At 38.1% G+C, this 24,431-nt stretch overlaps 3 protein-coding genes and 1 pseudogene across 4 annotated transcripts in view; all 4 read left to right on the top strand.

Moving 5' to 3' along the window:
* Positions 1-1,512, top strand: part of LOC127937209 (polymeric immunoglobulin receptor-like) — a 41,100-nt gene extending 39,588 nt beyond the window's left edge. The window contains exons 4-5 of the mRNA XM_052534266.1: positions 1,303-1,347; positions 1,427-1,512. Of these exons, the coding sequence (XP_052390226.1) occupies positions 1,303-1,347; positions 1,427-1,479 (98 nt within the window). The 3' untranslated portion in view covers positions 1,480-1,512. The remainder of the gene's footprint in view (positions 1-1,302; positions 1,348-1,426) is intronic.
* LOC127936618 (CMRF35-like molecule 1) overlaps positions 1-24,431 on the top strand; it is a 127,798-nt gene that overhangs the window by 49,555 nt on the left and 53,812 nt on the right. Inside the window, exons 3-4 of the mRNA XM_052534210.1 lie at positions 489-806; positions 13,086-13,130. Coding sequence (XP_052390170.1) covers positions 489-806; positions 13,086-13,130 — 363 coding nt within the window. The remainder of the gene's footprint in view (positions 1-488; positions 807-13,085; positions 13,131-24,431) is intronic.
* LOC127937157 (CMRF35-like molecule 1) overlaps positions 1-24,431 on the top strand; it is a 91,912-nt pseudogene that overhangs the window by 18,854 nt on the left and 48,627 nt on the right.
* The window catches only part of LOC127937225 (polymeric immunoglobulin receptor), a 51,591-nt gene that overhangs the window by 20,264 nt on the left and 6,896 nt on the right, over positions 1-24,431 (top strand). The gene's annotated exons all lie outside the window — the stretch shown is intronic.

Genomic DNA, 24,431 nt, shown 5'->3' with positions numbered 1-24,431 from the left:
TATTTTATAATTACATTTTGTATTTATATCTACATTTATTTATATTTTATAATTATAATTTATAATTATAATCACTTGTATTAATAGAGAAATTCATTTGTCATGCCACTGGAAGATTTGATGACAATATAGTTATTATAAGCAGCATTTAAAGCATTTTTTTTTTTTTTTTAAATTAGGTAAAGGATTTTCAGCACAACACAAGGATTAAGAATAAGAAATAGTCACCAGTCCCAATACATGTCTGTTACCTTACATATTCATATTATTTTAATATTAAACCTTTATTTTAAAAAGTCTAAGTACATGATGTGCATCAATATAAGTTATGGACTTAAATATTACAAGAAAACATAATTGTGCTAAAAAAGTGTACATGCATCTAAATATATAAGCAATGACGTAAAACTCAAAAGTAGATTTTATCATTATTAGTATTATTATTATTATTATTATTATTATTTATCCAGCTCCTGAAGGCACAACAGGTTCAGCAAGCAGACGGTTAACAGTTCAGACTGGAGGATCGCTCATTATTCCATGTCATTATGACAGAAAATACACTGATCACAAAAAATACTGGTGCTTTCATGCCAAGTCAGCTTACAATTACTGTAGTACTCTGGCATATGCTAATGAAACCAAAGGAAGAGTGTCAGTGATTGATCATCCAGATCAGAGTTTCTTTACTGTGACTATGAGAAACCTGCAGAATGAAGACACTGGAGCTTATTGGTGTGTTGTGGAGATTGGAGGAATATCAGAACTAGATGAGTGTGAGCAGCTCTATCTGACAGTTCAATCAGGTATGAGACGTGTTTCACATTCAGTTGAAAAATTTGACTAATTCCGCAGAAATCACAATCCTAAATGACTGGTGTGTGTGTGTGTGTGTGCGTTCAGACCCTGATGTGTCTGTGGTGAGCAGCAGTGTATCTGGACATGAAGGTGGTGATATCAGTGTTCAGTGTTTCTACAGTTCTGGATATCAGAATGAAGTCAAACAGTGGTGCAGATATAAAGATCAGAGATGTTACACAGTGGGGAGGACTAACACATCCCAGAATTCATCAGTCCAGATCAGTGATGATGGGAGAAGATCCTTCACTGTGGTGATGACTGGACTGAGACTCACTGATTCTGGCTGGTACTACTGTTCTGCTGGAGATCTGCAGGCTCCTGTTCAACTTAATGTCTCTGGTAAAAACTAATCAGATCCACACAGGATTCCTTTAATAAATGTTGAAAAAAAAGTTTAATTTAATAAACTAAAATATTGTTTCATTTTTCCCGTATCTCTAGACAATTCACAGGTTCCTTTTCTCATGGTCAATGAACCAAAACCAGGTAATACAGATATTACCGGAGACTATGACATTCATTCATAATAAATAATTATATATTTTTCTTAATTATTTGACAGAAGTTGTGACCACAGAAGGATTTGTGAGAATTAGGTTAGAAGTTTTTTTTAAATAATTAAGATTTTCTGTCATAGAATTTATTATTTTTAATATTTGTTTATCTGCATGACAGAGTTGAATGTATTGTCTTTCTGAACATATTTCTTTCTTTCTTTCTTTCTATTTTTGCATGTGGTGCTGTCTTTGCTTATTTATTTATTTATTTATTTGTAGGTTTCCAAAACCAGGTAATTCGAACTGAATACATAACATTTAATACAATTTTGCTGCATTCCCTTTTATTACAAATTATTTCCTTTTCCTTACAGCAACTGTTAGCACAGACACTAGCACTGAGAAGAACATGTTCGTATTAATAGTTTCATTATTCATTCAATATGTTATTATTATTATTATTATTTGTATGTATTTTTTACACTGAAATTTTGTGACTTGTTCACTCATATTTGCATCTTTGTTCTGTTGTCATATCTTTCTACCTATTCTCTCTTTCAGGCCGCACAGAGAGGAGCGTTTCTGTCTGTCACAGAATTAGAGATCGCAGGCTCTTCTGACATTGACCTGGAGGAATTCTGAGCATCTTTAAATAACAGAGATTGTGCTAAACTCTCATGAGATTTGCATTTGCTTGATCAGAAGTGTGCGTCTGATTGATGTGTAAAGCAACCAATTTGTTTTCAAAGTCTGTAAAGGGGCGGGATCATCAGAAATCAGTTACTGCGATAATAGAGACCAATGGAGTAAGAGTAATTCAAATAGTGGTGTGACAGACTCAGATCATAAAACCGTCAAAGCACTGATTATTTCAGACAAACTGGTGGAATATAGAGTTCTGCTTGAAGACTAGTTTACTGACTCCAGCTAAACTGCAGTCATCTGAGACTGAGCGCCATCAACCTTATTTTGCAATGTGTACAGCAGTAGCGTAGCCAGAAAAGAGACTCTGGGTGTGCATATGAAAATCTGGGTGAGCCACATTTATTGTCAGATTACTGTGCAAAATTATGGGATAGTATTTTTGTCACACTGCTTCCGTCCAACCATTCTCATAGTGTTAATTTGCAGGTCGTGTCAAAATGTAGTTAATTGTTAAATGTAATAATTTTCTTCCAAATATGATAATTTTGAACTTTAGCCATTTCATTTTGTTTATTTTTCATTACAATTTATTCACTTTAAATAAATTATAATATATAATTATAGGATTAAAATGAATTGTAGTTGCTCAATATAGATCTTTTTTTTTCATGTTTTTGTAATGTCTGGGAAGCCAGAATGCGCATGCATCAACAGAAACATTTATTAGCTGAACCCTGTTTTTTTTACGTGCCATTTATTCCAAGACATATTACAGATGATATTACAGATGCTTTGTCAGATTTAAGTTGAAGCGCATGCCGAACCGTGTGTGGTGAACCGAACGGTTTGGTTTTTTTTTTATTTCAGAAAACCGTGCCATCCCTATTACCTCAATGATCAATCAATTACAGGCCTAGAACAATCATGCCCGAGCAGACGGATATTAGCACATCTCATCACACCGGCACCCGCGTCTAAATCAGTTGTATGGTCTGGTTTTCAGTCTAAAACAGTTGTGTCAAGTATAAATGTCTCGTCTGTTTCGGGAGGTGCGCGCGCAGTCAGCGGAGGCTCGCACCTTTTGTTCTCAGATTTTGAAAAATCTTCGCGATCGGCTTAAAATGCTTCCAAGATAGACTTGTCGACCGCGATCGACGGGTTGGTGACTCCAGATATAGCGACCAACTTTTTTTGAGCAAGCATTGATTATGGGTGACACAGTCTCAATTTGTGGGAGGCATGTATTGGGCTCAAACGCTGTGCGCGCACTCGCTACGCGGGACGGGTGATCAACCTACCTGGCACACCCGTCTAGAGTGTGTCCACCATTGTGTGTGGGTCCATGTACATGCTGAATCGACAGGTAAAAAAAAGCCTCAAGTCCAAATATTCATTTATCACCAATTAACTGTTTGACAAACACTTCCTGCTTCGATGTCCAGATCTGAATTTAAAAAAATCTCAAACATGCTACGAAGTCCCGATCTGAATCAACCGAGTCGCGAACAGGCTCCGAAGTGCCGATCTGAATCAACCGAGTCGCGAACATGCTCCGAAGTCCCGATCTGAATCAACCGAGTCGCGAACATGCTCCGAAGTCCCGATCTGAATCAACCGAGTCGCGAACATGCTCCGAAGTGCCGATCTGAATCAACCGAGTCGCGAAAAAAAAAAAAAAATATATTCTAAGTAAACAACAATAGCCCAAGTTTAGTAAACATTTTTTTATTGAGACTATAAAAAATAATTCTGCATCTATTTTTAAGTGTGCCAGCTGCCACTGTGGGTGGCACAGGCACACCCTGGCACACCCGTGGCTACGCCACTGGTGTGCAGTAAGTAAGATATTTTCTGTTGATGTATGAGACTCCTGAATCATACATAGGTAATTATACTGTAGGTAAATAACAAGATGATTTATTTTCTTATGTTGAAAATAAGGGGGATATGGTTTGGTTTGTTGCAGGACTTCAAATAAACACAGTATGAATTTTGCATCTTCTGAGACTTTTCTCATAACCAGATTGAAAACTGAAATATACCTATTTCTCTATGTTATCTGATTCCTCTATATATGAGACACTGTATTTTTTTCTATCCCACATTGTACTCTTTTTATTAATTTCTCTTAATAAATACCAACATCAGTTCAATCAGTCTCCGTGTAAGGACTAGGAGCAGTAGATGAAACGTCAGTATTTAGATAGTTTTCTTTTTGTCCTGTTATGGTCATACTTCCTGTTTCCTGCTTGGTTGTTTAACTGTCATGTGATCACACATTTCTCTTCTTTTGGGTTCTAGGGCTATGTAAATTAAAGCTGGAGTCCGTAACTTTTTATGGTTAAAATTTTTCCAAAATCAATATTTGAGAAAGCACATAACCAGCCAGTGTTCAAACTATCGTCTTGTTTTAGCCTGATTCACAACAGTTAATTAATAATAATGTTTTCTAATTTGAGGTGTTTGGGTAGGTTCTTGTGGGAAATTCGAGCATGGCTCTGCGTCATTACATCACGTCTGTAAACATAAAGTGAAGTGACATTCAGCCAAGTATGGTGACCCATACTCAGAATTTGTGCTCTGCATTTAACCCATCCGAAATGCACACACACAGAGCAGTGAACACACACACACTGTGAGCACACACCCGGAGCAGTGGGCAGCCATTTATGCTGCGGCGCCCGGGGAGCAGTTGGGGGTTCGATGCCTTGCTCAAGGGCACCTAAGTCGTGGTATTGAAGGTGGAGAGAGAACTGTTCATGCACTCCCCCCACCCACAATTCCGTCAGGCCCGAGACTAGAACTCACAACCAGTGTTGTAGTCGAGACCAGCTCATTCGAGTCCGAGTCCAGATCGAGTCCAGAGAGGGTCGAGTCCGAGTCAAGACCGAGTTCAGAAAGGGTCGAGTCCGAGTCAAGACCGAGTTCAGAAAGGGTCGAGTCAGAGTCAAGACCGAGACCAGAGAGATTGGGTCTCAGACAAGACCTATAGGAATCTTCAAGAGTATGTAAAATGTTAGGTGGAAACAATAAAGGGTAAAAGGGCCACATAGTATGTGGTGTAAAGTTAATTTTATTAGTATTATGAATTGTTACTTGTCAATATTAAGTGCTCATTTTCACATAACATCGTTGTACCACAATACACATCCATATAACCTTTCTAGTACACATAACATTACTGTATGACTCTATATTGTAATTCTACATAACACTTCTAGTACAAGTAACATAACTGTACCACTATACCTGTAAATGTTCAACTGTAACAGCTTTTACAAAACTTTTAACCTTGAAGCTTAACTAATGACTGCTAATATCCTTACAATGGCTTGGATTATGTTCACTTTAGATGTTGTGAAGATTACAGATGGGCAACTGTAGTATTACAACTACTTTTCAAAAAAATAAGTGAGGAGACCATCCTGCTACCCAACCAAGCACGATGTGGTCTCATGATCAATCCACCCAGACTAAAAACTCTCTCTACTGGTGCAGAGGAAGTGGGGACTGACAAAAGTTACCATTTCATCACTTTCTGTAACAGCATCGGATAATCTAATGCTAATTTCCCTGGATGGTGCGTTTTAAGGGTAAAATACACACTAGTCCAAGTTTTTTTTTAGTTACGGAGGGCATACACACAAGAGCCGACTGACTGTCCAGGAAAATGTCATGCAAAAGTGTGTATGTGCCAGGGGAAGAAAGCTGGATGAAATGCCATATAAGTTCAATGCATTCTGTCAGACATTTTTTTGGGGGGGGATGTTTAGTGTTGAGACAGTCAGTCTGTGTCTGTATTCATTATATAATTTAATTAAACGATATATATATTTATTTTTTTTCTGTGACCATTTTGTCCTACTTTGTAAAAAATAACACAGTTGAGAGAAATAATGTAGCAATGTGGCTTTCTGGAAAGCGGGATCACTACAGGCGGATGGCAGGAGGGTAACTTAAGGCCGGCGACACACTGGCTGCGTGGCATCTCTGCTGCGTGCCAGAAGCGTGGTGGCTGCTTCGCGTTTTCTGTGTCTTTACACACCAGAAGCGTGCCTGCATGCGGCGCTTAGCGCGCTGCTGCTGCTGTAGGTGACATAGAGGGAGGCAGCCGAAAAACCAGGCTCTTGTCTTCATGACAACAATATCAACTTTTTTTTTTTTTTTTACACACCTACTGATAGAACAAAATAGAGTATGTTTGACAGGTGCAATATTTGAAAATCGATCATTATTAATTTATTTTCTAAATTACATTTATATCTGAATTTATGCCAACCTATAGACTTTCAAATATCAAAATGTCATGAATTAATATGTATTTGTGTACAAAATGACATATCTTCCTAGTATATTTTGCCTGGAAACGCTTCCAACATGCACGCGTGTCACGTTAAAAATATGCGTCGGTTCTATTTCTAGCATGCACGGGTTTTCCGCGCGTCTCACGCAGGCAGTCTGCAAGCTCTAACCTGTTAACATGGGAGCCCAATTAAAAACAGACACGCCACGCAGCTGAGATGCTTGCGCCACACATCCGGTGTGTCGCTGGCCTAACGTCTCACGTCAAAAGAAAATCACCAGTCATTGGATGTGTCAATCAATTTCAATTTAACATCAATTCAAATAAACATTAACATACAGTAATAATCATGAAATATTTTGATTGGGACTCGAGTGGACTCGGGCATAAGTCCGATTCCTAATATGTTCGAGTCCGAGTCAATACCGAGTCAAAATGCACACGAGTCCATGACAAGACCGAAACCATTAAAATACGGTCTCGAGACCGAGTCCAAGACCGAGTCCGAGTCTCGAGTACACAACACTGCTCACAACCCTTCGATTGGGAGTCCAACCCTCTAACCATTAGGCCACAACTTCCCTAAAGAAGTTGTCTCGGTGTTCTGTCGATTTGTGCTACCCTGTCAGATTTTGCTACCTCCCACTAAAACAGTACAATTTGACAACGCAAAATCTTGCTGATAAAATTATAGTTTATTAACACCACAACCCTAAACCTACCCTTATAGTAATGCAAATATGCTAATTATGTGTTATATTCACGGTTGAAGCTAGAAGGGATACAGCTACAGGAAACCAATGATAAAAAATATTTTCCCATTAGATTGAGTTTTATAAAGTGTACACCTATCCTAAGCCAAAACCCACCCTTACAGTAAAGCAGGTACATTAAATATTGTTGTTTACATTTACATTTACATTTAATCATTTAGCAGACGCTTTTATCCAAAGCGACTTACAAATGAGAACAATAGAAGCAGTCAGGTCAACAAGAGAACAACAACAGAATACAAGTGCCATGACAAGTCTCAGTTAGTCTAGTATAGAACGCATAGCCAGGTGTATATAATTTTTATTTATTTATTTTTTTTTTAATTAAATGAAAAAGACAAGAAAAGGAAAAGTACTGGTGTTAGTAGGTTAAGTGCAGGCGAAAAAGATGAGTCTTTAGATGTTTCTTGAAAATGAGTAAAGACTCTGCTGTACGAATTGAGATTGGGAGGTCATTCCACCAGCTGGGCACAGTCCAGGAAAAGGTCCGTGAGAGTGATTTTGAATTTCTTTGGGATGGCACCACAAGGCGTTGTTCACTTGCAGAGCGCAAGCTTCTGGATGGCACATAGGATTTAACCAGTGAGTTTAGGTAAGTTGGTGCCGTGCCAGTGGTTGTCTTGTAGGCAAGCATCAGTACCTTGAATTTGATGCGAGCAGCTACTGGTAGCCAGTGTAACCTGATGAGGAGGGGAGTAACATGAGCTTTTTTTGGCTCATTGAAGACAACCCTCGCTGCTGCATTCTGGATCATTTGCAGAGGCTTGATAGTGCATGCAGGAAGGCCCGCCAGGAGAGCATTACAATAGTCCAGTCTGGAGAGAACAAGAGCTTGGACAAGAAGTTGGGTTGCTTGCTCTGACAGGAAGGGTCTAATCTTCCTAATGTTGTATAAGGCAAACCTGCAGGACCGGGTCGTTGTAGCAGTGTGGTCAGTGAAGCTTAATTGATGATCCATCACAACTCCTAGGTTTCTGGCTGTCCTCGAAGGAGTTATGGTTGACGAGCCCAGCTGTATAGAGAAGTTGTGATGAATCAATGGGTTAGCTGGAACCACCAGTAGTTCAGTCTTTGTAAGGTTAAGCTGAAGGTGATGGTCATTCATCCAGCTAGAAATGTCACTCAGACAGGCTGAAATGCGAGAAGCTACCGTCGGGTCATCAGGCTGGAATTAGAAGTAGAGTTGGGTGTCATCGGCATAGCAGTGATAAGAAAAGCCATGCTTCTGAATGACAGATCCTAAAGATGTCATGTAGATGGAGAAGAGAAGTGGTCCAAGTACTGATCCCTGAGGAACCCCAGTAGCAAGGTGGTGTGACTTAGAAACCTCACCCCTCCAAGACACACTGAAGGATCTGTCAGAGAGGTAGGACTTAACCCACAGGAGAGCAGTTCCAGAGATCCCCATCTTTCTGAGGGTGGACAGGAGAATCTGGTGATTAACAGTGTCAAAAGCAGCAGACAGGTCCAGTAAGATGAGTACCGAGGATTTTGAAGCTGCTCTTGCTAGTCGCAGGGCTTCAGTAACCGAGAGCAGAGCAGTCTCAGTTGAGTGGCCACTTTTGAAGCCAGATTGGTTGCTGTCCAGGAGGTTGTTCTGTCCAAGGAACATAGAAAGCTGGTTGAACACAGCCCACTCAAGTGTCTTTGCAATGAATGGAAGAAGGGATACCGGTCTGTAGTTTTCAAGAAGCGCTGGATTTAGAGATGGTTTCTTGAGCAGTGGGCTTACCCGAGCCTGCTTGAATGCTAAGGGAAATGTTCCAGATTGAAGAGAGGAGTTGATAATGTGAGTAAGTGAAGGTATGACTGAAGAAGAGATCGCTTGAAGGAGGTGAGTGGGGATAGGATCAAGTGGACAAGTAGTAGGATGATTGGACAGGTGAATTTTGGAGGCGTCCATCTCTGAGAGTGGGGAGAAGGAGGATAAAGAGTGTGCATCAGTCATTGTGAAGTTTTTCACAGTCTGTGGTGTGGAGAATTGTTCACTGATGGATCTCGTCTTATTTGTGAAGAAAGTTGCAAAGTCGTCCGCTGTAAGAGTCGATGGAGGAGGTGGAGGCGGCGGATTAAGAAGAGAAGAGAAAGTCTTGAATAGTGTCCGAGCGTCACAGCAGCTGTTAATTTTGTTGTGGTAGTAGGATGTTTTCGCTGTTAAGACCTTTGCAGAGAAGGAAGAGAGGAGTGATTGATACACACTGAGATCCGTAGAGTTTTTTGATTTCTGCCATTTCCTCTCTGCAGCCCTGAGTTTTGAGCGGTGTTCACGGAGAACCTCGGACAGCCAGGGGGCAGATGGGGCAGTGCGTGCTGGTCTAGACAACAGTGGGCAAAAGTTGTCCAAGCAAGATGTTAAAGTGGAGCAAAGAGTGTCCGTAGCACTGTTCGTGTCCAGAGCAGAAAACTGAGAGAATGGTGGAAGAGAGGATGAAACCACAGCAGATAGGCGAGATGGTGAGAGTGAGCGTAGGTTCCGACGAAAGGTGACCTGCGTTGGAGTGTGTGCCACTTCAGGAGTAAGTGCTAGGTTAGCAGTAATGAGGAAGTGATCAGAGGTGTGCAGTGGAGCAACTGAAGAGGTGTCCACAGAGCAACCACGCGTGTAGATGAGGTCAAGTTGGTTGCCCGATTTGTGAGTCGCTGTAGTGGACATTAGCTTGAGATCAAATGAGGTGAGCAGAGTTTTGAAGTCAGCAGCCTGGGGTTTATCTAAGTGGATGTTGAAGTCGCCAAGCAGTACCAGAGGGGTACCATCTTCAGGAAAGTTTGATAGCAGCACATCCAACTCCTCCAAGAAGTTTCCCAGTTGACCTGGAGGACGATAAATGACCACAAAGTGGATTTTAACAGGGTGGGTTACAGTAATGGCATGTGATTCAAATGAACCAGTACCTGTAGGTGAAGGCTGAAGTTCAAATTTCCATTCTTTGGATATAAGGAGACCCGTACCTCCACCCCTCCCAGTGGTACGAGGAGTGTGGGAACAAGTGAAATTAGTAGAGAGGGCTGCAGGGGTGGCAGTATCTTCAGGTTTGATCCAAGTCTTTGTCAGTGCCATGAGGTTGAGACCGGAATGGGTAGCAATAGAGGAAATGAAGTCTGCTTTGTTAACTGCAGACTGGCAGTTCCAGAGACCAACTGGAATAGAGAGCATAGTAGTAGAGGTCAGAGGGACATGGCGTAGGTTTGTCAGACAGGCCTTCCTGCGACGTACATAGCGTGCTCTCCGAGTGTTAGTAGTGATAGTAGAGATCTGAAAGCACATAGTGACTACAAGTGTAAGATATATTTGAGAGCAAACTATACAAAGAGTGCAAAAAAAGAGAAAAGCAATACTCAGGTGCCCTGTCGGTGTCCTTGCTCGGTGGAGTCGCGCAGGTAGAGTCGATTGTCTTTACACTCGGTCTTCACACGAGGAGGGTTCACACGAGGGTTGCCGCGACCGCTGCCGCGGTGAAACCTAGTGCTTTGTATTAGCCTGATTACCTGTGATTGAAGTCAGCTGGACACGCCTCACTATTTAGCAGATCGAAACCAGGCAGTCCCGCGATAGGCAAACGCAAAACCAAGCGCAACTTTCAGCACGTATTAACCATGGTAAGACACACACAATTTAAACCAAAACAAAAACTTTCCTAGCAATGATGATCACACACTAGTCTGATGAGAAAACAAGACAAAACACTCACAAGCTGCTGTCCTTCTATGTTGCTCGACTGTTTCTTCTGACAAGTGCTTTCCAAACAGCTAATTAAGTACTTTCACTGGCTTTGGCCACGCCTCACTATTTAGCAGATCGAAACCAGGCAGTCCCGCGATAGGCAAACGCAAAACCAAGCGCCACTTTCAGCACGTATTAACCACGGTAAGACACACACAATTTAAACCAAAACAAAAACTTTCCTAGCAATGATGATCACACACTAGTCTGATGAGAAAACAAGACAAAACACTCACAAGCTGCTGTCCTTCTATGTTGCTCGACTGTTTAGCATGAGAACAAGGAAACAATATTGATGTGCGCATGAGAAGTAACAGTGGCTTGCACAGACCTCCGGGGGGCAGGCCGAAATGGCGTTACAAGGGCACAATCGTGGACTGGGGGTGAGGGTTTGGAGTCTGTATGGGTTTGTTCCCCCTCTGCAATGGGTAGGCGATGTGATAAAAATACATTTTTTAATTTTTTTTTATCATTTTTCTTTGTCATGTTGTTTTTTCTATTTTGCAAGTTGTTTGAGCAATACAGCCAAACTAAATTCCCTATTATTAAACCTTTTAAGGTAACAAAATATGAAAAAGTATGTCAGATATTTAGACTAAAGTGCATGGGTGAAGATAAAATTCTTAGTCATTATTTTATCTTTGTTATTAAAAACGAGAACAAAGATGCACATTACAAATACAGACATTATACAAATAAAATAAAGTATTTTATTTTCAGGTACTATAGGTGTATTTAGCAAAAGCATTAAAAAATAATGAACAAATATAAAAATAAAACACTGTATACATTGATTGCTATTAAAGCAACTGCATTAAAGTTTTTCAGTCATGATTTTTTTTTAGGGTGAACTATCCCTTTAATTACAGTCGGCAGCATGTTCAGTACTGTCCCTTTAAGACCTGCATACATCAAAAATATACAGTCATATAATATATTTATATAGCAGTGTTTTGCACTTTAATAAGCACAGACACTAGATCATGTTGTGATTTGACAGCTCTGTTTCTGATTTATTCATCAGTCCATCAAATCGTGTGTTTTGTGACATCTGCACTGTAGGCCACTGTAAATCCATTGTCCTGACTGGATTCTGGGATTAAACCAGCAGCATCACAGAAATCATAAGGCTTTAATTTTAAATTCAAATTCTAAATGGACAATAACTGTTTCTGCACTGTGGGATGTTGTTCTCAAATATAGGTAAACATGTTCGATTTGTAGCTCTTTTTGCAGTCGCTTTCCGACCACCGTTTTTGCTTACTTTGTCCTCGAGGACAAATACGCATACATCTTTTCTATATCCAAAGTATTCCCATATTGCCATTTATAACTTGTATTTTGAAGTGGGATAGAGAGTAGAGATAACGGCCTTTGTCTGATGCTGTCTCCGCTGTAGGTTTGGGTGGAGGAAGAGAACAGTTAAGTGGAAAATTGTTGCTTAGGCGCAGGAGTGATTCTGCATCTTTATTTCCTCCCAATACTGTAGATAAGCAAATGTCTACGATATGATAAGCATACGTCATACCAGTTTATCGTACAACCCTAGTGGCGCAATACTTTTTTTAGTGCTATATGAGAGGTAAAAAGAGAAGTAACTGGAAACACAGTTAAAACAGCTCAGATACGGGAAGAGAAACTTACACAATGCTCACATACGAACAGAAAGAAATGTTCTTCTTTTTCATCTGGTTTTGGCTTATTTTGGGTGAGTATTACATGTTAGACTGTTTTTAGTCAATCCTGTTTATAATTTTGTAATGACACTTTTTATGCTTGGTTGTTCATGTTGCTTTTAATGTGTTTTTGTGAAGACTATTTATTATTAACTCTGAACATGACAGCGGTGTGTGTGTTGTGTGTTTAGGTGTTGAACGCTGCAGCAGTGTGTCATATAATAGATTAACTGTTAAGACTGGAGGATCTGTCACCATCCCATGTTATTATGATGAGAAATACACACATCAGAAGAAATACTGGCATTCAGAAAATAATAAGTCCAGTACATACACAAACACAAAAGAGGAGAATATGTTAGTAATTGATCATCCTGATCAGAGTCTCTTTACTGTGACTATAAGAAACCTGCAGAGCACAAAACATGATGGAGGCTATTATTGTGCTCTGAAGATTGAAGAAAAACCGACTCTCATATATGATATTTATCTGGAGGTTCAATCTGGTATAAGTTTTTGTAGTTATTTTAATCAATTCTAGTGTCAAATATGTGTTTAATCAAATCAAATAACTTATATGTTTGTGTGTGTGTGTGTGTGTGTGTTCAGCTCCTGATGTGTCTGTGGTGAACAGCAGTGTATCTGGACATGAAGGTGGTCATATCAGTGTTCAGTGTTTCTACACGTTAAGATATAAGAATAATGTCAAACAGTGGTGCAGATATAAAGATCAGAGCTGTTACACAGTGGGGAGGACTAACACATCCCAGAATTCATCAGTCCAGATCAGTGATGATGGGAGAAGATCCTTCACTGTGCTGATGACTGGACTGAGACTCACTGATTCTGGCTGGTACTACTGTTCTGCTGGAGAGGCACTGAATCCTGTTCAACTCACTGTTATCAAAGCCAAACAAGACAAAGAGAAAGACATGTTAGTATTGAAACATTTCTCACTGACGTTTTTCAGAATCATCTTCCTTGAATTAATCTGTGTTTGTCTGCGTTTTGTCGGCATGCATAATTTCCTCAATTTTTTTAGCCTTTTACTCTAACAATAATTTCCTCATTGTGATTTTTCTTTAAAAAAAAAAGTTTTTAACCTTTGCAGAAGTGAAACAGACATCACAAGAATAATAACTAAAATCATTAACAAAAAACTAAAGTAATGCATTGTTTGAAAACATTTTTTTTAAACCAATTCTACAACTTTTAGGCTGAAATACATTTACAAAGAGTTATTAACAGACATTCACAGAGTTGTGGTGAACGTTTTTTTCAGATATGACTAATTTTCTGGTACATTTTATGCAGCGGAATTAGTCCCACATCTTTTTTGGAGCTCTGTAAATAAAAAGATTGTAGAATGTTTCATTATTTCCCACAGATATAATGAACTCCTGACTGTGTGGCTTCCAGTTTCATCTGTACTTCTGCTGTCAGTGATTCTGATCAGTGTTTTCATCTGGACATGGAGACGGAGACACAGTCAGTTCGACATTTTCATTTGTTTGAAAATCTGTTTAATTCCATTTTATAATTTATTTAATCAGAACAGATTGTATGTACAAATCTGTTAGTCATAAATTATTGATTCTCTCTCTTTGTTTTTGATGAAGAGCAAGACAAACAGCAAATCAGAGAGATAAACAGCAGCAGAACCACTGACATGGTAAATCCAGTAGTTTATGAAAATCTATATATGAACATGTTTGTTTGACAGTTGCTTTGGCTTATATTTTGAAACTTTCTCTAACATCTCTATCATTCTCTAAACTGTAAGTGTAATTTTCTGATCTGTTTCATGAGACTTCATCACTCTGTGCCATGTCTGCATCATGTCTGCAAATCTAGTAACTCACCCAAAACATTTAATTCAGACATCTAAACTTAGTTATTGTGTCAGTAAATTGGCCAATGATACAAAGTTTATTTGTCATTGTGTGAGCTGCACTGACATTATGCACAGACATAATTCACATTCCGTATCATAGATACTGATGAAATATATATGTAAGTCTGACTGATTTTGATAAATGAACAAATCATGCTGCATTGGAAATCAAACAAGAAATGTTCATTTCCAAATCACCCTGTGCACATTTGCTAAAATGTGTACGGTTTTCTTAAATGAATAAGAATTTTAAATCTGGTGTGAACAAGAAATGTATTCTCATTCAGCAAATGCTAAGATCCACCTAGAGAGATTTCATCATCGAAATCAATCAAAAAAGATTTTAGATCAAAATAAGACAAGAAAATGCTTTTTTATTTTTCTCCTTAACTCTCATATGCATTAGTTTGGCCATGAAACCTGTAGTTTATTCAATGAGTCAGTTTTCTTGATATTTTTTCTGTTTTGTTTGTTCATAAAATGCAGATCTACTCTAAACCTGAAGATCCTCCGATATACAGCGATATAAACGATGAAAACCCAAATGTAAGTAGACCAGACATGCATAGAAGTGCTGAAATTTCAGACATGAATATATCATGTTTATTATACAATCCCATTTCTACAGGATCCCAACAAGGACATAATCTACTACAGCACTATTGATTTTGTTCCTGGGAGTGAAGCAGTGAAGCCTCCAGAAGGAGCAATATACAGCATAATATACAGCACTGTGGATCCACACTGACTTCAACAGTGAGAAGAACTCAGGAACACACCTTCTGACCAAAAGAAACCAAATCAGCAGCAGAGGACCGTCATCACAACTTTATTGTAGTTTTTTGTATTATATCCCTACTTAATTTCTTCACCAAAAGTCTATTTGTACAGTTTCATGTTGTTTGCATTAATACAAACACAACAAGAAGCAGAGACACTGCAAGAAGTGACCAGATCGTCTCATGAACACGCACTCTGCTGTAGACATGATTTACTCTCTGATTCTCTCTGGGATTTTACTTCACATCACAGGTAAACAATTATAATACTCTCTTAATAGAATTATTAAACTATTGTATGGCCTTTTTAACTGCTACTTGAACAATAGTTTAACTTGAAACCCTCAAGATAAAGAGACAGAGACACAGAGAAAGGGAGATAGAGAGAGAGAGAGAGAGAGAGAGAGAGAGAGAGAGCGAGTGAAAGAGACAGAGAGCTTGTGTGAATTAAGTTTCCTCTGTGCGTCCCTCAACAGTCTTCTTTGGCAGTGTCTCTAAACAGCACTGTTATTACCTCGCCAGTAAGAAATGTCATGTGTATTTACTAGTGGTGGGCATAGATTATTTTTTTAAATCTAGATTAATCTCACTGTAATCTTGGAATTAATCTAGATTAAAATGGCTCATTTGAATATGTGTCCTACCCAAATAAAATAATGACTAAAAGTAACGTTAAATATTTGAGAACGGGTTTCTCAAGACAGGTGGTGCATTAGACCAGGGACTCATCTCTTGTTGTATTCGAATATTCATTCGGTGGGGTGGCATTCGATTTTCAGTTTTGAGATTCGAATATTCTTTTTTTTTTTTTTCAACACGTGACTTCCGTCGCGGACTCATTCTCACTCATGCTTGAACCACCCGTTGGCGAAGGTAGTGATTTATTTCATCTCATACTGAATAGGTCAAAATGCCCAAGACCTCAGCTGTTTGGGAGCACTTTAAATTAAGTGAGGATGACAAGACAAAGGCAGTGTGTCAAATATGCAATTTGAAACTGGCCTACCACAACAGCACCACAAGTTAGAAAAATCACCTGAGTTCTTTAAGTAGCACGCGAAAAAAAAAAAAAAAAAAAAAAAAAACTGCTTTTATGCGCTTAATTTGCTATGATAAATAGGCTAATTGCAACATGCTTTCAATAAAAGCATTGCGCATTTTAAAGATTTAAATTAACAAAAAGTCAGAATAAGACAAAATAAATCCCTTATATAGAATAAAACTAATTGTAATAGATATTACATTTTGTGTCATTTTAAAAACAATTCATTTATTCTTATTCAACTGTTTATAAGCATGCTACCGTGTTCTTTATTTATTACAGTTCGTTGAAATCACTGTGTGTTACTAATTTAATTTCTGTTTTGGGATACATTTGTTTTAAAGAAATGTTTGTTATTAATACCTTATTAAAGTTCTTGCTCTCAACAGACTTTGTGTTTTGTATCACTTGTGCACTGTCCGTTTTCGGAGCATAAACCTGCCGGTGTAATGCGTACCGGAAACTGTTCTAATTAAAAGATTATTAAATGTTTATTAATATTTAAAGAATGTGTGCCACCTGATCATATTGCACCAAATGCAACACTGCACTCCACTGGGTCTGCCGCAACACATTTACGATGCTGAATAGTGAAACGTGAAGTCGTGAAAGATGATACAAATGCAAACCGACACTATTATTATATATTTAGCCCCACCCACCGAAGCTTCGAATATTCGATATTGATTGCCACTTAAGCTTCGAAGCTCAAAAAATGGCATTCGAAACAGCCCTAGTAATTTCACAGTAGGCACACACAGGTTTAAAGACTCGTTAGACACTCAATCTTGTCTATAGATGGTTTTGGAATTCAGAACATGAATATAGGAGAATAATCAATATTTTTTGAGGGAATTCTGAATCCTGGACAGTGTGCTCCATCTGCTGGGTGTTCAGCTGTTCACGTCGGACCGTGACACAGAATCAACAGGGAAATCGCTTTTACATCAATGAAAGGTGGTGTACAAATGCAACAGAACTAAATAAGATGTGCTGTTCCGATCTAGAAGTGTTCTTCATAAACTGAAAACCATTCCATTGGGAATGGCGACAGAGTCTTGTATAAACAGGCCAAATACACACTGAAAAAGGAGATCAGAGCGGCAAAGAGGAATTATTCTGGAAAGCCAAGGAACCAGTCATCTTCCAGTTGCCCTGCTTCTGTGTGGAAATGTCTGAAAGACTCCCAATCACCATCATGGAGAGCTCTGTAACAACAGTGAAGTCATTCAAGTTCCTGGGCACCACAATCTCTCAGGACCTGAAGTGGGACACTCATATAGACCATTGTGAAAAAGGCACAGCAGAGGTTTTACTTCCTTCACCAGCTGAGGAAGTTCAACCTACCACAGGAGCTGCTAAAAAAGCACACTCACACCATGAACAGTGGTCAGGCATTTATGCTGCGGCACCCGGGGAACATATTTGGGTTTGGTGCCTTGCTCAAGGTCACCTAAGTCGTGGTATTGCTGGCCTGAGACTCGAACCCACAACCCTAGGGTTAGGAGTTACACTTTCTAAACACTAGGCCACAACTTCCGCGAAAGTCATTATTTGATTTCTTATAAATTAATTAATTTTAAAAGCATTAGTTTTACATAATTGAACCTAATTTAGCTATAGAATAAATAGGGTGCATTATAATGTGTCTGGGCATTTTTTTTTCTTTGTCTCATTTTGCAGAGAAAAAGTAGAAACATTGAGGGACAAATGAAATGAATGATAATCTCACAGTCAGTGCAATTATCTTACCATCAATATTAAATAAAAAAGACCCCATTTACATTCTTAATGTTTGTTCCTCTTGTTTTGTGGATTATCTGTGTACATTATAACAAAAAAATAAAATAAATAAAAATGGTTAAAAGGTTAATTGAAAGATGAACATTCTTCACTTGGAAATAATGAGAAACGTTATGCTGTCTATACAATGTAGTGAAATAAAAAGTGAGATATTATGCTTTTGAATATAGTGAAGTAAAAGTTTACTTTTCCCAGAATGAAAATACACTGATGCAAAATACAGATGCATGTTTTTTCCTGATTAAATGTTGTAAAACTAATGCTACAAGGAGAAAAAAAAAAGCTTACATAGAGTTGCTTTAATAAGAAATTACATAATGGAGTGCAATGTAAATCCTTACCACAGATCCACAACTCACGATGATGTTTTGTCTGTTGTCCAATTTTGAGAAAATGTTTTCTGCTTTATTTGATATTTCACTCTGAGGCTATAAGAACCCCTCTGTGATTTTCCTGAACGCTCCAGCTCAGGCCCAGATGCTCTAACAGAAGAGCCTCATGATAGGAAACACCAAAGGGGTGAAGATTTTTTGTCATCAGCAATTATGCTCAACTTTTATCTCTTGATCTGTGTTTTATCAGCATATAAATGTTGAAAAGCTTTTGTCCAGTATTAATCTCTGTACAGAAATAGTGCTTCATTCACATCCGGTTTCAAGTCCTATTAAAATATTTATCTGAAGGTGTTTGTCACATACTGAATATAAATAAATGTAAGAAACTCACTTCAGCAGTGACCTTCTTCAGTAGTTCTATAATTGTAAAATGAGAAGTAGAGAATGCAATAGAGTTGATACCCAGAAATTTCTGAGGAAATCACTTTAATATCAACTGCAGTGCTAGTAAAATAAATCATTTTTATCAGAAAAATCTTAAATGTCTTGACCAAGTGATGCAATTGATGCAAGTTTTTGTGACATAAGTAACTGAAGAGCATGGAAGCAGGAAGTGAGACTGAGACCGTGAGAACTTAAGGTCATTTACTTCTCCTCGAGTGATGAGCTGAAGTGAAGATGAGTGAAGATGCAGGGAGAAGAAACATGGCAACGTTTTAACAAAAGGACTGACAGTTTAAAGTTCATTGTGTTTTTCCTTTGGCTCATAACAGGCAAGTGTTCTATATTTGTAGTTTATTCACACGATTAGTCGACATGTTCTGCTGTATGACATGCTAGACTCTAATACTCATTATTATCATATAATTATAGACTTGTATTAATAGAGAAATTGTTTTGTGATGCCACTGGAAGATTTGGTGATAATATAGCTATTAAAAGCAGTATTTAAAATGTTTTTGTTGTTGTTGTTTTGTTTTTATCTAATACGGTAAAGGATTTTCAGCACAACATAAGGGTTAAGATAAACCTAGTGAAGGTAGAAAAGTGGTTAGGCTAAAACCTTGAAAGAAGTAGTGACCATTCACAGGACATGAAATAATGTCTGTTACCTAGTGAAGTCAAGTCATTATTATTGTCACATCAACAAAGCACATGTGCCTTTTTGTAATTGAAATTCTTGGGAGCTTGCTCCAGAAATTGCAGAAACAATTAACATATAACCAGACTTCAACAGGTGAAAATGTGCAATATACACATACATATAGTCGTACACACAGTGTACTATTAGACATACACACAGTTAGCACTACACATTATACACTATACACAAAATGTACACATTCTACATTATGTAAGCATTTATATGCATAAAAATATGCTAAGGCGCAACACAGTGTACATGAACTGGATACGGAAATGTCATGTGCATCGGATGGTATCCAGTGGTAATGGGTAGGTTATTGTATTAAATGCAGTGTGTATGTATAGTCCAGTGTTGAACTGTTAAAGCTAAAGTGCTGTGTGTGGCATACCATATTGTGGGAGTATGCTGTGGGGTGTATTAGTTCTGACTGTTCATTAGTCTGATAGCCTGAGGGAAAAAGAAATCCCTCAGTCGGCTAGTGTGGAATTGGATATATTCATTTGAATTTTAGCCTAAAATCTTTATTTTAAAAAGTCCAAATGCATGATTTGCATCAATATAAGTTCTGGACATAAATATTAAAAGAAAACTAATTGTGCTAATATGTGTACATGCATCTAAATAAGATTGATCAATAATTAGCAATGACATAAAACTCAAAAGAAGATTATTTATTATTTTATTTTATTTTTTATCCAGCTCCTGAAGGCACAACAGGTTCAGCAAGCAGACGGTTAACAGTTCAGACTGGAGGATCGCTCATTATTCCATGTCATTATGACAGAAAATACACTGATCACAAAAAATACTGGTGCTTTGATGCCTCGTCAGCTTACAATTACTGTAGTATTCTGGCATATGCTAATGAAACCAAAGGAAGAGTGTCAGTGATTGATCATCCAGATCAGAGTTTCTTTACTGTGACTATGAGAAACCTGCAGAATGAAGACACTGGAGCTTATTGGTGTGTTGTGGAGATTGGAGGAATATCAGAACTAGATGAGTGTGAGCAGCTTTATCTGACAGTTCAAGCAGGTATGAGACGCGTTTCACATTCAGTTGAAAAATTTGACTAATTCCTCAGAAATCGCAATCCTAAATGACTGGTGTGTGTGTGTCTGTGTGTGTGTGTTCAGCTCCTGATGTGTTTGAGGTGAGCAGCAGTGTATCTGGACATGAAGGTGGTGATATCAGTGTTCAGTGTTTCTACAGTTCTAGATATAAGAATAAACTCAAACAGTGGTGCAGATATAAAGATCAGAGATGTTACACAGTGGGGAGGACTAACACATCCCAGAATTCATCAGTCCAGATCAGTGATGATGGGAGAAGATCCTTCACTGTGCTGATGACTGGACTGAGACTCACTGATTCTGGCTGGTACTACTGTTCTGTAGGAGATCTGCAGGCCCCTGTTCAACTTAATGTCTCTGGTAAAAACGAATCAGATCTACACAGCATTTCTTGATTGATGAAAAAAATACAAAATAAAATAAAATACTGTTTAATCTTTTCCTGTGTCTCTATAAAATTCACAGGTTAATTTTCTCACTGTCACTGAACCAAAACCAGTTAATAAAGATCTTACATTAAGTCATAATAAATAATTGTATTCTTTTCTTACATTTTATTTGACAGAAGTTGTGTTGAATTTATTGTCTTTTTGAAAAAGAAAAAATATATTTTAATATTTTAGTTTTCCAAAACAAGGTAATTCAAACTGAATGCATAACATTTAATACAATTATGCTTCATTCCCTTTTATTAAAAATGATTTCCCTTTCCTTACAGCAACTGTTTGCACAGACACCAGCACTGAGAATATGTTAGTATTAACATAGTTTCATTATTCAGATTGTTATTATTATTATTATTTGCACTGAATTTTTGTGACTTGTTCACTCATATTTGCATTTTTGTTCTGTTGTCATATCTTTCTACCTATTCTCTCTTTCAGATGGCACAGAGAGGAGTGTTTCTGTCTGTCACAGAATTAGAGATCGCGGGCTCTTCTGATATTGACCTGGAGGAATTCTGAGCATCTTTAAATAACAGAGACATTGTGCTAAACTCTCATCAGATTTGCATTTGACTGATCAGAAGTGAGCATCTGATTGACGCGTGAAGCAACCAATTTGTTTTCAAAGTCTGTTTAGGGGCAGGATTATCATAAATCAGTTACTGTGATAATAGAGACCAATGGAGTAAGAGTAATTCAAATAGTGCCATCATAAAAACATCAAAGCACTGATTATTTCAGACAAGCTGGTGGAATATAAAGTTCTGCTTGAGGGGGACGACTGTACTGACTCCAGCTAAACTGCAGCTGTCTGAGACAGAACTCCATCCACCTTATTGTGAAAACAAGGTACAGAACTGTCACTGAGGCAATCAAACCTCACCTTTGAAAAAACTGTTAATACTGTATGTACCATTTAGATTTAAATAAAGGTTTTTAAAACTTTTAGATCTTTGTTACCTAAAGTTACCACCCCAGTGGCCGCTTGGAACTTTTCTGAGACTGTTAATATACTGTTCATTGTTAATGTCTGTTTGTAATAAATTAATGTTAATTTATACATGCTGTGTATTAGTATATGTGGAAATGAACCTTAACCTATAGATGTAGATAACAGTAGTGTTCATCCTTAGTTCATGACACCTGAAGCATTAACTAATGCTAACAAATAGAGACTTTAATTCCTTTGGTGACTGAACACTCAAATAATGTAATAAATGTCTACACCACTTAGCCAGAAGGTGCAAGATGACTAAGAGCACTGAGAACAAAACAAAAAACAGAAGTTGGCTAGTTGTACCACACTATTGCAGTGAAAAACTCATGCAGGAAACATAAGCACAAGCAAATGCAATGGCCTAATAACTGAAAGCTGTTTAGGTGAGGGGTAAGTAGTAAAGGGGTCATATGATGTTCCTAATAAGAACATTATTTTGTGTATTGGATGTAATGCAATGTATTTATGTGGTTTAAATGAAAAAATTGTTTCTCCTCTATGCCCCGCCTTTCTGAAATGCATAATTTTTTACAAAGCTCATCGGTCTGAAAAAGCAAGGTATGCTCTGATTGGCCAGCTATCCAGTGCATTGTGATTGGCCGAAAGCCCGGAGCGTGTGACGGAAATGTTACACCACTTCCCATACTGTGATGCTAATCTTGGTCAGAACACCGGTGCGATAAGAGAAAACAATAAAACCCATTACAAACGAGGCATTGGTTGCATTCAGTGGGGATATAATTACGGATTATAATGACTTATACTGTGTATAAGTGTATATTGTGTATTACTTTGCATCTTTCCATGTAAACACAAAACTATGTCTGCATTTGTGATCGGAGGAACATCAAACAACAAGCGTTACTCTCAGTGGTTCTCAATTCCAGACCTCGCACCCCCCAGCTCTGCAAATTTTGCATGTCTCTCTTTTTTAACACACCTGATTCAGATAATTAGCTCGTTAGAAGTGAGCTCTGTGCATGAACTTTGTTCCCATTGACATGGTCCCTACACAGTGTTCATTGCTCCCTGCTCCCTGAGCAGGGGAAATCTGTTGAAGTTTATTTCACTCGGTACATTCATTCACTGATTTGTGCTGCGCAACGGACAAGTGTGACATAATATACCTCTCTAAATAAATATACAATTTAAATTCATGTCTCACACACTTCAATGCAATTTGAAAGGAACTGGAATTATGGCAGAATATCCTGTGTTGTCCACTTCATAGGGCAATTATGTTCGAATAGAACAAACGTCTTGAAGCCATAAGAGAAACATACATACAAAATATGCAGAGCAGGGGGGCGCAAGGACTGGAATTGAGATAAACACTGCTCAAAACTCGCATCAGTGCCAAATCCTTCAAATATGTAAATGTATTTACAGCCGGCATTGTAGTTTTTTCTCCCAGGATCAGGAAACAGTCCTCCACAAAATGTGCTGCACACATCTGAATATTTGGGTTGAACTGTTATGGAACAGTGTTGTAGATTAGGGGTGTCGCTATAACTGTGATATTCATAGCAACAATTATGACGATATACCGGTATTAGCAATAACTACAATATTTATAATGAAATGTTCTCTTATGATAACACCAAATGTAAATACTCCAGCATCAGTACCTGGTTGTGCTCCCAGGTGGCAGTATTGTGCCATAACGCTGACACCTGTCACACAAGAAGAAGATGCAGAGCTTGTTCATTGTTCATTCACATTAGTACATTAATGTTAATAAATGACATCTTATTGTAAAGCGTTACCATAAATATTTATTTATATACTGTTGAACTTGAAAGTATTTTCTCTCTTGTTTTTTCATAAAAGCTGCAAAAAATACGCAGAAAGACAATTCAGTTTATTTGTATAGTGCTTTTTACGATACAAATCATTGCAAAACAACTTTACAAAAAATTAAGCTTCCACAATATTTAGTAATGGCTTATTAGTTTATGTGCAAATGACAGGAATTTTCAGAAAAATTTAAACAAGTTCTGTATGTTGTTTCAGGGTTGGCATCATCTGAGGTCCTCTGAGGGGTCAGCATCATCTCGTCTCATATGTTCTGGATCCAGACTGGAGCTTGTGCAAAACAGAGAAACAAATAGAGACATAATTAGCGTAGATACAACTGCAGTCACAAATTATGAGATGCATTATTCGAATGCTTAGCAAAAGATGCATTTTTTAATCTAGATTTAAACAGAAAGAGTATGTCTGAACTCTGAACATTATCTGGAAGGCTATTACAGAGTTTGGGAGCCAAATGCAAAAAAGATCTCTTTTAGTGGACTTCGCTATCCTAGGAAAAGTCCAGTGTTTTGTGACCTTAGGGAGCGTGATGCGTTGTAGCATGGTATAAGGCTAGTTAGGTGTGCAGGAGCTAAACCATTTAGGGCCTAGTAAGTAATGATAATTTGTAACTGTTATAAAACT

The sequence above is a fragment of the Carassius gibelio genome, chromosome A2 (genome assembly GCF_023724105.1).
Source record: "Carassius gibelio isolate Cgi1373 ecotype wild population from Czech Republic chromosome A2, carGib1.2-hapl.c, whole genome shotgun sequence".
Lineage (NCBI taxonomy): Eukaryota > Metazoa > Chordata > Actinopteri > Cypriniformes > Cyprinidae > Carassius > Carassius gibelio.
This window is presented reverse-complemented; position numbering and strand designations above follow the sequence as displayed.